General features: G+C 47.4%; 1 protein-coding gene across 2 annotated transcripts in view; it reads right to left on the reverse strand.

Moving 5' to 3' along the window:
• The window catches only part of LOC122391664 (hemicentin-2-like), a 49,730-nt gene that overhangs the window by 19,839 nt on the left and 15,249 nt on the right, over positions 1-14,642 (reverse strand). The window contains exons 3-7 of one of the 2 annotated variants that reach the window (XM_043385796.1): positions 10,634-10,657; positions 9,085-9,217; positions 4,738-4,946; positions 1,206-1,316; positions 292-495 (exon numbers count right to left, since the gene is read on the reverse strand). In XM_043385796.1, coding sequence (XP_043241731.1) covers positions 292-495; positions 1,206-1,316; positions 4,738-4,946; positions 9,085-9,217; positions 10,634-10,657 — 681 coding nt within the window. The remainder of the gene's footprint in view (positions 1-291; positions 496-1,205; positions 1,317-4,737; positions 4,947-9,084; positions 9,218-10,633; positions 10,658-14,642) is intronic. The other variant, XM_043385797.1, reaches the window with a different exon arrangement.

Raw genomic sequence — 14,642 nt, forward strand, 5'->3', positions numbered from 1 at the left:
GGTATCGGTCACGTTTGTAAACACGCTGCCCCGCTGTGGGCTTTGCGACTGGGTGCATATCGGGCGTATTGGCGAAACAACACTGCAGACTGGTATTAATCTTCATATGTGTCCGATGTAGGCGTGAGAACCTGGACAGCTGTGCTGATGTGCAAACAAGCACCAAAAAGAGAAGTAATCAGTCACCATTAACGACTGTTCCGCGTGGTCCTAATCAGTCCGTCCAAACCCTCCACTGAGTAGTGAGTACTCACAAAGCCCCCACGTCCCTCCCTTTCCCTAACCACTCACGGAGCAGGTCGATGCTGAACGTTGTGGAGCGCGGCGGGCTGAGTACGTGGTTGGTGGCCCAGCACGTATACTCGGCACCCAGGTCAGCCCGGCTCAGAGGGCCCAGGGTCAGCTGGTTTCGTACCGCGCCGTCCGCTGAACCCTGCCACGAGCCGTCCAGTAGCGCGTTTCCGCTCCACCAGGTGACATTTGGGGACGGGGAGCCTGAAAGGTCATCGGGGAAGGTCAGGGGAAAGAGAGCCTGACAAGTCACCTTGATAGCATTACCAATGTGTATGTGCGTTTGGAACGGACAATCTAAATGAAATAGTGCGTAAACGAAAACAAGAAAGAAAAAACAAATTGACGTGGGTGGTGGCCGGTGGGGACAGTCTTTGAAGTCTAAAAATGGTAAAATTGGGTGTTCCGTGACCATGAATATGATAAAGCGTTAGTAGGGCTTCCACAGACAGTTGTCCAATCTAAGGTCGAAGGTCAAGTGTTAATTGGACGTCAGGAAGCAGGGGCGTTGGAACTAGAGTTGGAGCTGTTTGCTCGGAAGTTTGAATAGTTTCAATACGAGTAGTTGTTTGTGTTCTTCAAAGTTCAGTATGGGGTATTTGATTGAGCGTTGGAAGACTGTGTCAAACTTCCTAAACATATTTGTATTGCACGCTAGAATGCGCACGATCAAACGGTCAACTCGCCAAAAGGCGATGCGAATCAACCCCTCCTTCAGTCCTTCGTTAGACTATCGATCTACAGAACTTGTTACTAATAGCGTGATGAAAAAAATGTGGGGTTCCAATGTCAGCTGAAGTCAGGTCCCTGGATGGTGAGGGCATGTCCCCGGCAGCCGAGTTCGTATCCCCACTGCTGACCGAACAGGACTAATGTGATGGGTCTCCATGTGGTCGAGGTCGGCTCCCACTCACCTCCGCTCGTTACGCAGGTGATGGTTACCGTTTGGCCCTCTCTGAACGGACCAGCCCTCTCCCGGATCTGTCGTCCCGAGCTGTCGTACAAAACTGGAGGCTCCGGCGGCACTGTGAGACACATAACATTCACATCAGACACGTGCGCATTCTGGCGTCGTTGAATGACATTAGATAAATAATAGCACAGCGCCCAACGCACAAAAGTCAATTGCACAACATAGATTCTTTTCTGTTCTCGTGTTTCAGTGGTATAGCGACTTCTTCACATTGGGTCGATCCATTTAATTGAAATCGTCGCGATTGACCGATCAATATGATCCAGATTATCTCGGCGCGGCGCTTTGAATTTACCTGATCAACCAGTTTATTATCGAGGATGTGGAGAAACACAAAAAGGCCTTTGAAACAATTATAGCTTCATATTGATAAAAGCGGTGAAGCCAATAGTATAAAATTCCTGTCTAACAAGTTTTGTTGAACAAATCTGATTTTAAAAAGATGCATCTATGTCGTTACCGATTGTACAGATGTTATTCTCCTATCGTGATGCCTGACCATTGTTTTCAGGGGCTTCTTCTACGAGCTTTCTTCATTCTTCATCGTTGACAAATTTTGATACTGGATTTATCGATAAATCACAAATGCTTCAATCACACCATACATAACCACAAATGTACCTACTGAAATGTCGCTTTATAAATAAGCACTGTCGTGAGATGATGCTCCACCCTCCATGGCAATGCTTGGAGTGTCATATTGCGCACCCTCCTAAGCTAATGAGTATTCCCAGAAACATTTATGCAAATGTCATTGCCCAATGTCGTTCTTCATCAGCTCCTAGAAATGATTACTGAATCTGCAAGCTCTATTTTCGCCGTTAAATGTAGTTCGACTCTGGAAGTGCAATCCTAGCCTCAAGGCCTGTTGGGTGTGGTCCTCATGTTATACAAGATCTGTCTATTATCGAGAAGAATGATCGCATTATTCTCCTAATTACCTCATGGTCTGGATCTACATCTTTTCATAAAAGTGTTAATGATCCGTGTCAAGAGGCATAACGAGAATGGAGTAGGCATTTGAAATCATTCAACATCTCACTCAGAGAAAATCACATCCACTGGCATCACTCAGAGGAGTGATCGTATCATTTAATAAGAAATTTACCACAATCACCATCATCTATCGAGTGTTTTGCAATAAAATCCAAGAAACCAGTAAACATCCCAAAACCTTCGACCGTATACTTTACCAAATCATTTCTTGGACCCATAAAGTTCGCTATCACTGTCGGGCCATTATTTGCCTGGGGCGATCGGGGAGATACAGCACCATATCCCCGCCCCCGCCTGTGTAAGGCTCGGGGAGAACACTCAACCCTTGTATGTATACGGGGCCCATATCGTTGGGCGGTGCGCCAGCCGCTCGAGCGATGAATCCCATCAGGCTTTTCGTTGCCTTGGGCGGCTGGCGCTCGGCCCGGCATGACTGCGTGAGCCATCAATAACTGATATGAATGACCGATTGCTGACTGCCGAGAGCCGCATATTCTGGCAGATCCCCCAGAAACGGGTCGACAGAAGGGAGCAAGAACAAATCAAATGATCCCCGAAGAAGAACTCGGAATCGGTGGTCGAGTGACAGCGAAATCAGCGAGTTCTCTCACCTAGTTGGCGCTGTTCATTCGCTTACGGGCGACGAGTTAGCACTGACTGAGTGTCATTGATAGAGTCAATCACTAAATTGGCATAGAGTGATCTTCAGCCTCTTTCTTACTGAGACCTTAAAATTTAAGATTAAAGTTGACGCAAAAGAACACTTAACACTTATTACCGGGCAAAGTGACCTTTTCATCGTTACTTTCCCAGTCATGTTGTATTGCTTCTTTTCTCGGCTCACCAAAAAATTATTCCCGATACCTAGAGTGACAAATAACATCACGGCATTAATATCAAAACAACGGCAAATAAGAATAATGTAGCAAAGATAAACAGATTTCTGCCCCATCCCAGCTGTTCGGACTTCGCCGTGAGTCGATGATGTGTACAGTCTGTCTTAAAAGTACCGCGCAAAGTGGCGGTGGATCCATCAAGCCTGACCGAGAAAGGGCCTGTTTTAATTTAAAAGTCACCGACCAATTGACCTAGGGAATGGATAAGGATGTCAGTTGCTTCAGTGACCCAAATTTAGCAGGCCCTTGCTTAGTCAGGCTCGATGGATCCACCGTCACTTTGCGCGGTACTTTTAAGACAGACTGTACATATACACCATGATGTGTGATATCAATAGTGTGGCTCAGGAGCATGGGATGACCGGACACTACTCCGATTAATGAGGGGTGATAATTACTACACGGGATGAGACAGTCGCGCTCCGCAGGCGTCAACGTGCATGACAAAGGAAGAACAATGGACTGGTCTGGATATAATGATTTCCTGAGCAGCACAATATGTGATTGATCTTTTCGATCATGGCGAGGGGAATGGAGCTGCTGATAGTTCGTGCTGCATCCGTTTTATAGGTCGCTAATTATGGACAAAAAAAAATGCATGTTAGCCTTGGGCTATATTCCAGCGCCAGGCTCAACAAGTAACTATAAATGCTTTGCATCGAGCGTTCAGCAGGTAATCAGTCATCAGGCTGATTGATGAAGGGATAGACGCTGAAGAAGCAAAGTTTAGATGCCGGTCGATTTCACGCATAAACGTGAAATATTAAAATTCAGAAACGTTAGTAGAGTCGCAAGATCAAAAGATCTAAAAATAAACAAATATAGGAACGTTGATACCTTTCATGTGTTATTCCATGGATACTACTAACACATCCGGTATTTTTTCATCGCTAAAAGCCGCCGATCCAGTCCGGATCAACCGATCGCCTCCCCAGTCCCCAGCCCCGGCTGGCAACGACCAGCGATGTTTCCATTAACACGCAGCCAAGTCACCCTTCCGAAAAAAACGCCCCAGGCAAGCCGTGTGGCTAATGGCCGCCACAGATTCCTCGGCGGCGTAACAGTGCATCAATATCGCCGCTTCCGGCGCCGCCGCGACCGCCACCATCCGCCGCCAGCGCCGCGAGCGCCGCAGTGCGCCAGAGTCGCCGCCGGCGGCGTCAGCGGTGCGTCTGATGCTGACACGCTCAGTTACGACAGGGTCACTCGGGGCCTGTTTGTCCGTCCGTCGCTGCAAGGGCCGCCGCTCAGGATGATTAGTCTGATCAAGGCGGGCGTGCCTTGTTACCTTGGGTCGCGACAAATGGTGTGAGAGCGAACAAAAACGACGGCCGGCTCAAAACACCAGGCCGCCGGCGATCGAGACAAATGACTAGCCGGCAGCCGGCGTGTCGGCGTTCTGCTTCTGACGAGGGCCGACGGCGGGCCGACAGCGGGTCATCTGTATCGGAACAGACATCTGCGGCCACCGTGACAGCTGTCAACCAGCCGTGACGTCACATCGGCACTGGTCCAGAGCTGCCAAATGATCGACCTACATCTGTACATAGAAACCTTGTTACGAATTATGCAGCTACTCACCGATGACGGTCAGGTTGACGCGTGAGTTTCTGGTGGGGGAGTGGAGGAAGTCGACCCGACACCGGTAGAGGCGCTGGTCGGCCCGCTGAACACCCGTCACACGCAGGTGGGCAGGTCGAGCGTCCGGCTGGAATTGAACCCGACTTCGGTCCAGGCTGGAGTCGACCCAGTGCTCGCCGCGTAGCGTCCGACGACCCCGCGCGTCGTAGCTGGAAACGAAACGAAGCGGTGGTTTATGTATTTTTCACCTCAGTATAAGTTGCTTTGCTAAAATTATCTGGCCAAAGGGACGAGAAAAGAGGTCAGGATTGGTTAGCGTCATTCATGACCAGAAACTAACAAAGATTCGCATATACTAAGTTAGAAAAGCATTTCTAGTTATGAGTGTAAGTATGTATGTAGGATGACTACCGTGAGACGTTTCAATTGCATCTGATCGGGATAACCTGCGGTTTCTTTATCGCGTCTTTTCACAATTATCTTTTATGTTTTTTTCAATGCTTAAGGATTTAGGAAAGGTATAAGTCAAATGAATTATTCATATAACTGGTGAAACCTCAATTTTCCAAGAAGGCGATGACCTCATTCACAACATTCTTTCATTTATGTCTTCTCTCCTGCGATGGGTGACAGAAAACGCATACAAACTGCAACATATTTGCCCCTCGCCACCATTTGTGCCGCGGAAGTAAATGAACATCTACTCTTTGATATAGTGGTAACGTTGCACAATATGTAGCCCTTCAGGGAAATTAAGTCCCCATGCCTGACAGCCGAACTGCAAATGTTGTTTGTCTTCCACCAGGAAGAAAGAGAAATACGAGTGAATGTAAATGAAATGTAAGATGAGAACAAATGAATAACTGAGAGAAAGAGATGGGACATAGGGGAGAAAGAGAAGTGGAGAGGTAAGATGAAGATAGAGTAGGAAGAAAGCAAAAATTACGAGAAGAGATCCACAGAGGGGAGAGGTAGAGCAATGCAGCTAGAGTGAGAGAGAGAGAGAGAGAGAGAGAGAGAGAGGGTGAGAGTGCCGACGTCACATGTAGAGTCCCTCAGCCGACACAGTCTAGTGGAGCTGCGCCGGTTTTCCAGTACCTGGAGAAACGCCTCTCAAACGGATGTGGTTATGCTATTATCCACCCATGGCTCTATATATTTAGATGCAAAGGTTTCAACGAAGGCATGGTCGATTTATAACAAGACGGTCATGATTCTCTGATCTGAAATGGTATATTTGCGGTGGCAGCAGCATCCAACGACTGATTCTAGGGGTTCTAAGGAACGACTTCTAGTAGCTGGGGTTCAGCGGGGTCGCGGCAATTTAAATCCAGCCAGCCGAGCGTGCTAAGAACACGCTACATGCGGGCATTGCGGGATGCTTGACGGCTCAGGCCATCCAAGAATAAGACTATGCGTAGAAAAGCACCTTATGAGCTATGTAAGGGCATTTGAACCGTAGCAAATGTCATGCGTGTCGTCTTATAGCATGTAAGACGGGCTCCGTCATTGGCCATTTTCAGCGTAAGATGAGTCGAGGGAGTGACCTGTACCTTTATGTTATGTGCTTACGCAGATAGCGCTTCCTCTTAGTGGGACGACGTTCTTTGACTGAATCCAATGCTGTCATATTGTTTTGATAACACTCAATTGACACAATATTTAGGTTATCAACACGAAAATCGCAAAAATATTCTTCAAAGATTTCTCGAATGAACAAATATCCAACGCAGTTGTGAGAAAAGACTGGAAGGCAGGTTCATGCCAGGTAAGAACCTTATACAATGTGTGTAAAATGGCGTCAGTCTTATTTTAAGGGAAACGTTCGGTAAGAAGGAGCTAAAACAGTATGAAAAATATGCATTAAAACTGTTATAAGTTATTTGCAGTTTGCACTGATATACCTACTTTCCATTATGTGACAGTTATTACTTGGGTATAGGGGAAGGAGGGTGAATTGCGCCACCTTAAGGAAAAACGCTAATTGTAAGAAAACCACTGGAGATGTAAGCATGCACTGGTAACCATTTTAAAGAGGAACTCATTGGCTACGATTTAAGACCTTCCCAATCAATTAAGAATGTTTCGTTTGCTTCTGACAGCTGCTTTTTCAGAAACATGCAAAAGGGCGCATTTACCAACAACTGCTGTAAATTGCGCCAGGGGGATGGCGCAATTAGAATCCAATTGCGCCCTATCCTTTAACATGGCTAAGCAAAGGAGACGGAATGCATACACTCCGGCATTCTATGTCATTGTGGCTTACTTGAACATGTATTATGTGAATCAAGCTCGATACATAATAAATGTAGATATAAATTGCGATGTTTTTTTGCGCAGGTAAATAACTTTACTTGTGTCCGGTATGGTTGTGAAGTGGAACGACAACGTTTGATGTAACCGACTAGATATATATGAACGTATGCGCCTAGACGGTTATATTTTCAGTTGTTTCTCTCAAAATTATATTTTTTATTGCTTCTACAACTTTTTTGACATCAGTTTTTACTTTGTACCATAGCTGTCACCTCTCACGCCTGTGTCCATGTTAAAAATGCCGTATTTTGTCAATTACACCGGGCAAGCTCATAGCCCAAATGGCAGCTACATTATAAGTTCGATGAGAGAAATAATTTTTGGACTGACGATTGCGGGTTGCTCCCCTGCCTGACATAAAACTCCTTCTTTATTGCAATCAGTTAATGATGCATTCATACTGTCGTGATACAATAACTTACCGCAGCTCGTCGCCCGTATGGAGCACGCACTCGACATGTTGTACCAGTGGTTTTGCTTCAACCGGATGAAGCTCAACTCCAAGAAGACGCAGATGTTAGTGCTAGGTACCCCCTCAATGCTGCGCAATGTACCACCTGTGACGTTGACCTTCAATGGAGATGTCATTCCAGACTCAGGAGTAGTTAAAAACCTCGGTGTTCAACTTGACAGGTATCTAAATTTTGAGGCTCAGATAGACAATATGTCCCATAAGTGCGCCGGTATTCTGATAGCCCTAAGTCACGCACGTCACGTCATACCTAGACCTGTGTTAAAGGGCATCACAGAAGCTCTAGTGTTATCCATTGTGCGCTACTGCATGTCGGTGTATGGGTCTTGTACTAGCACACAGCTGCACCGTGTACAGAAGACCATCAATTTCTGCGCACGTGTCGTGACCGGGAAAAGGCGATGTGATCACATCTCGGGTGCCATATCGAGCCTCGGCTGGCTCACGGCCGAACAGTTGGTGGCTTACCATACCTTGTGTGCAGTCGAGCGGACGATGAAGTCAGGTCATCCTGACTTTCTTCTTAAGACTTTTGGACAGCGAGCCCACCAGCGGCATGATCATAACACCAGGCGAGCGGACTCGTTTACCCTTCCGGCCATCCGTGTGGAGGCCGGCAGGCGGCGACTCTGTTACCGCGGTGTGTCGCTGCTGAACGACAGCGGCATTGAGCCTGGCACTTTGTCTTTCCGGGCAGATGCCAGGCTGTTCGCTGGATCTCTCTGATTCACGATATCGTTTCTGGTGCGAGTGTATGCATGGTATGCGAATGTTTGTAGTCATTTCCGTGTGTCTGTTCCAACTTCCCATTGTATTACCATTCAGACGCGAGTAAGTGAAAAGCCATGTAATCGTGGATCTTATTCAAATAAATCTGTTCTGTTCTGTTCTAGCTACACCATTATTCTATTTGCGCCCCCCTGGCGCAATTGCCATGGGCGCAATTAAAATTGAGGTACTTTTTAATAAAAGTGTAGAAGTTACCATAAAGATGCTGAAGGATGTTTACTGTTTCAGTGAAATATAATGAAAAAAGGATTTTTCTTTCCAAATATCACTCTCCAAATGACACATGTATCGCCTATTTTTATAGCCAACGGTTCAAAATGCCGCAAAAAAGTTAAGAAAACGCCGTAATATCTTCGATGGCGTAATGAGCCTTGCTGATTGGCTTCATCGGAGAGCTTGGGCCATAAAAGGAACTATCCAGTGGTGAAAATAATGTTTTCGAAAACAAAATGCTGAACATGCCATTGAATTCGTGGGAATGTGGGTGGGCGCAATTGGTTAGGAGGGCGCAATACACCCACTTTCCCCTAAGCTGGTTTGTGTTTGCTTATCTATACTGTGAGAAACATTTTTTTTTGTGAGTGATAAGTAATTCCGGTTGTAGTACCTATAGGTGGGTAGGTAGTAGGTATTTAGAAGCTCGTGAGCAAAAATCAGCAGCATTCATAGTTGTTTAACACGCTATGGTAGTGCTCGTAAAAATGGTACATTTTTTTCATATTAGGTATATGAACAATTGAACAAAGCCATGCGTAACACCGTTTACTTACGTGTAGATGGGCGTTCCTCCTGTTCCGTGGTACCAGAGCACCAATCGCAGCTCATCACCGGCCATTGGAGGTGTGACGTCACAGGGCAGCTCAGCTGTCTGGCCCTCCACGGCCGACACGTTGATCAGTCGACCTGAAAGGCAAAACACCACATGTTTATAGCAGCTAAGAACATAATCCAGTGTTGACCACCGAAGTTTAGCGCTACACTGAGCAGCTAATCCTTCAAGCTCACGGAAGCTCGTAACAAACTTCGTCACATAATTTCCTAACAGACTAAGATATTTCAACGCTCATTGGACTTTTATAGGCATTATCAGAAGCATCAAAAGCGTATTTTGCATGTTTGAGAAGACGCTGAAATAAAGTGCATGCGAATGATTTTCGTGCATTGGACTTTTGTGCTGACAGAATGAAGATGTACCTATACAGGATCATATTGATTGCACATCTACCTACTCCATGCACTTGCATCGAGAATAAAAATTGTCTGCATAGGTAGTGATGCTTGTTTCACATTTTGCTTTTAAAACGATGATTTTCGCGCTGTCATAGTTGACATGCGATATGTCCACACCACTGAGTAGGATGATGACACGGCAGCATGCCTCTATCACATTGAGCAGACCACTCTGTAGTCGCGCTGTCACCATCTCCGGCCAGCCGTCGACAGACGCGGCGCAGGTAGCGTCACTGTTCGTCACCACGCGTCACTCACGGCGGACCGAGTCCCGGAGGATGGAGGGAGGGGATGACGGAGGCTGTCACGACATGTCGGCTATGTCGGATGACGGATCAGCTGACACAGGTGGACACCAGCTGAAGGTGGAGGTGACAGCCGTGGCAGATTGCACGTGTCGGAGATGTGAGGAATGAGCGGTGCTTGTTGACCGGATGGGGACGGGAGAAACCTCGTTGCCGGTTGCGCTCGAAGGAAAAGCGCAAAGAGACAATAGCACTTTTTATGTTGATGCATCAGGGTAGGGTGCCTTAGTTAAATGACTATGGCTTTTTGAACAATTTTATTACCTAAATTGTTCAAAAAGGCATGCTCAGGCATAGCATAAGTAGTGAAGCATTTACGTCTACTGGCTTCATATGAGCATGTTTACTCAATTTTTAAACACCAATTTCGCATTCATACAAAAGACACAGTTTGTGATCCATATAAAGTGGCATAAAAGCGCGAGCTAGCAATCACCAAAGCATCCAGCAATTGTCAACATCCGGCAGCGCAACTCAAAAGAACCAAGGCGAAATTATAAATTGCAAAGCAAAGGGAATGAATACAGGTTACATTCGCTAAGCTGAGTACGTTATATGCAACTTTCTGACTGCTACGATACACCACATTTTTACGCTACACATTGCTAAAAACAACATAGTTACATGCAATCAACATCAACAGTCAACACCTTTGGAGAGTTGCACTGGCTTTGCCATTTTCTATTACAGAAGCCAGCAAAAAATTAAATTGCTGTCGCACCATACCTCATCCACAGCAGTCATATTTAACAATGAAATAGCTAGTCAACCGACTTCACCTTACCTTTTCGAAACTTCCCGTACAGACCTAAGAGCAAGCACAAATCAACGCTCACATTCGTACGGGAACAGGGTTAATACGGCATCGACAACATTCCCTGCGGTAGGTGTCCCTTGGCCGCTAGAGAATGAAATCGTTTGGGTTAGAATGACGCATTTATCTAGGAACCTTTCATATCTTACGTCATTGAGATAAACTCGAACAATTCAGTCCCTTCTAAACCATATACCACTGAGCAGCACTGACTTCTCTAACTCATGCTTGGCAGCGTCAAGAGCGATTGTTACCCCTTGGTCCCCGCCTCTGGGTGTTCCCAAAACGTTCACCCATCATTCCCGGCTGTTGCCCCGCCCAGTTCCGGCTGTTGCCCCGCCCAGTTCCGGCTGTTGCCCTGTCTGGTCCCTCCGGCTGCCCCGCGCGGTCCCGGCGGCCGCCCTCCGCCGTTGCCCCAGTAGCCGCGGTGTCCGGAGCGGCGGACCGTTCGATTTGCGGTCGGCCGTCCATCGTGTCCTCTGGTGACTACCTGACGCTGGGTCCGTCCGAGCTGCCGCCACAAATCTCCCGGCCGACGCCCCCGGTGTCGGAGAGGGCGCATCATAATGCAGTGATTCATCACAGAAATAGCCCTCGACATAAGGCCCCAGCCCACACCATGAGAGTCCGAGACGTATGGGGGAATTTCAGGCCCGAATCGCGGTGCTTCGTCTAGTTTAGTGGGCTCAATGCCGTTCTTTATGAGGTATCGACGGCAGTTTAGTATCGTGAGTCCTACCCTGTCGGTTCGTGAGCAAAAATCACGATGACCAATCTTAGAAAGTACGACTCATTTCGCCAATACACCTCAGCGGTAACTGATGAAGTGTGGTGAAGCTAACTGTTCAATAGATCAAGAGTCCATTCGGTCTGCTGACGTCGGCTCCGCCAAGGGTCAGCAGGAGCTTAGGGCCTTAGAACCCGGCAGTAGCAACCAAACACCGGTCACCATCTAAGGAACGGCAGAATCAGCCTCTATCTTATCCTGTCACGGTCGTGCTTGTGTCACCAAACGGGATCTGGCATCCCGTGACGCCCGACACCCGACACCATGCCACCGTGTCGGCCCGTCACCTGGTGTCAGCTCTGTCAACATCCCCTGTCGGCAGAAAGCACCCAACACGGGCCCCGTCAGGCGCCTCCTGGAACCGCCCGGACCCGCTGACGCTGGAGGAAGCACTGCAGGAAGTTTACCGATACGTCAGCGGCCACGCGCCAGGTTTGTCTCGATTTCTATACACGAGTCACATTTGTCCCAGTCAGCGTGTTGCACTGTTTAACTAACAGAAGCTGACGATATTCAAACTGAAGCCTCGAGCATCATCACCTTGCCAGTCACCTGAGCTCGGATGATCACACCATTGTGGTCCCAACAAGTCAGAAGACTTGGGAAAACACGATCACATGTTAGGACCTCAGGTCAGTGGTTATAGACAGCACGTGACGTGCAGGTCAGCAAACTCAGGGTACTCCGTTCGCAGTGAGCGGGCTCCATATTCCGTTCACACACGGGGTCACAGGTCGCGCAAGGGACGCATGCCTCTGGGAGACCGTTGAACGAAAGGTCATCGGGCCACCCCAGACGCACCGGGTCTCTGTGCAAGCTTTTGCAAATGTCACCGGAGCACGTCGACAGCGACCTGGGCGTGGCCTGCGGTGGACAAACCTCAGAGGCAGTGTGCTAGGCTCGCCCTTGGGGACCACGAGCCAGACGGGGCTCAGAGACAGCGCACCGGGTAAGGCTTGAGGTCTTGGGGACGACGCAGTGGGACGCGGGTGGGGAGGAGGCTAGTCCATGACTGTATATCCAGTTTGCCACTCCGTAAACCATTATTTACTGTCGCCGAATCCGTATCTAGACAGATTAGCACATACGAGTAATATAGCATAAAGTATAAACGAATAGGTACTGTCGCATTTCTTTGTCTCATTTTACCTTCCCTTTTATCATGATAATAACGAAGCTAAATTCAGTCTTTGTTGAGCAATTATCTTTGTTGTGCAATAACGCATCAGCAAAACAGTAGGGGAGAGTGGTGCAGGAGGCCCCCCCTTAAGCTCAGTTGCTATTTTTAGACAACTGATAATATTTAAGAGCTAACGTGTGCATGCGCTGTGAGCATGCATCATTTTCCCATACATATTTGCATTCAAAATGAATCTAGGGGGTACACAAACCGTAAACTTTAACATTTTGGAAAAAGTTGCAAAAGGGCTTCTTACACTATGGGTATGGTAAGACGCCCCCCCCCCCCCCTCGGGCGTTTAACAAGGCAAGTCGACTTGTAAAAGACGTTTTGCGAACACAGCTGCAAGGCCTTTTATTTCGAAAAGCTAAGCAAATACGGTGTTATCGAAACCAATAACACTTCCAAAGCGCTCGAACAATGCGAAAACTAGCACAACCAAACGCTGATGACCAACGAAAATTGTACCTATTACCTCTAGAAAAAGAAACAGAAAAAAAAGAAACAAAAACAAACTCCTTGAAAAAAGAATGCCACGCCTGCCGCAGGTGCAGGCGTTTTAGCATCGGGGGCGTTTTTTATCGGGGGGCGTTTTATAATCCTCGAAGGGAGGGCCTCTTAAAAAAATGCAGTGTTTTAACGTCACAATATTTATGGTTTATGAGACATTTGCAGCGCACCAGAACATGGTCTATTCTGAAGCTAACATGTGACAATTTCGATGAGATAAGATTGCATTTGATAGCCATTGTTTTTTCAGATATATAAGGGTGATAAAGATGCATATATCTAGCAAGTAAAGGGGCAAAAACAGAAACAGGCTTACCAAAAGTCGCTGCGACGCACCTGATACCTCAGGTTTCGTGAGTTGTTGTTTCAAGAGGGCTTCTGCTTTACAAGAACATCAAAAAATAAATAACATTATTGGTTTGGTAAAAAAAGCGATGGGGCCTCTTACCGACCCTGGGCGTCTTACACGGATCTCCCCTAATTGTGCGAGTAGAGTAGTCCACCCTGACGCTGATTAAAACTAGGCCTACTTATGGACAGAAAGCACAACCACCAGGGTCACTAGCCGACTCAGGAGTCAGGACGTGCCTTTCTCCGCGGTGGCAGGGCAGCCGGTAAATCGAGTCTCGGCCGCGTCTGGCCGCAAAGTTTGTGGTCCGACAGTGGCCGGTCAGCAAGGGAGACGGTAATTTGTGAACACCGTCTAAATCATTGCTCAGCTCATAGCTCGCCAACTTTGAGACAAAAGGTCACCGACTCTTGCAATATCCGTCAACCGGAGATCCAGGTTGATGGAATAAGGAAGTTGCGGTCGATGGTACCAAATTTTACTCAGCTTTCTATTATGACTTTAACTTACATTTTTCTAAACTTGGCATTTTAGAGAATACAAATAACACATTTGCAGGTAATACTAAACATCAACATAGTTATGCACCTTATGCAGCATTAGATAGCTCAAAACGGAGCCCTGCCCAAAAGCAGATGCGCCATTTTGACAGAAGACCGAATGGATTTAAGTTTCTTTTTCAAGAACGCCACTTTCTTGCTCAAACTGGAAGTTTGAGATTAAGGATATGCAAATAGAAGGGAATTGAAAATTACGCATATAATTCACCGATCAAGAATAAAATGGCAGAACGAAGAGATGATAATCAGACAATAGATGGAGGTGTTGAAAAGAATAAAACGAACGGCGCGAGTGGCAAAGCGATCGATATATTATTCGGTATAAGGTGATTCAGCGGACAGCCAGGCAACCCTGGTAGGCTTCCAGCGACAGCAGGACAGCGTCCAACCGTCTCTTGTCGAGTCAGTCACCGTGAACAGGCCAGACATCCCTGCCCTAGGGAGAGGCCCGACAAGTCTCCAATTTCCCTTCCAGATCCTAACCGCGCCGCCGACCCGTATTCAGCCGGTCCCGGCGCCTAAGCTCGGCGGCGGCAAACCCGGCGCGCAGACACATTAGCGGCGCGGAGACAATCGTGGCGAGCTCGGGCGCC

Source organism: Amphibalanus amphitrite, unplaced genomic scaffold (genome assembly GCF_019059575.1).
Source record: "Amphibalanus amphitrite isolate SeventyFive unplaced genomic scaffold, NRLGWU_Aamphi_draft 000448F_arrow, whole genome shotgun sequence".
NCBI classification, from domain to species: Eukaryota; Metazoa; Arthropoda; class Thecostraca; order Balanomorpha; family Balanidae; genus Amphibalanus; species Amphibalanus amphitrite.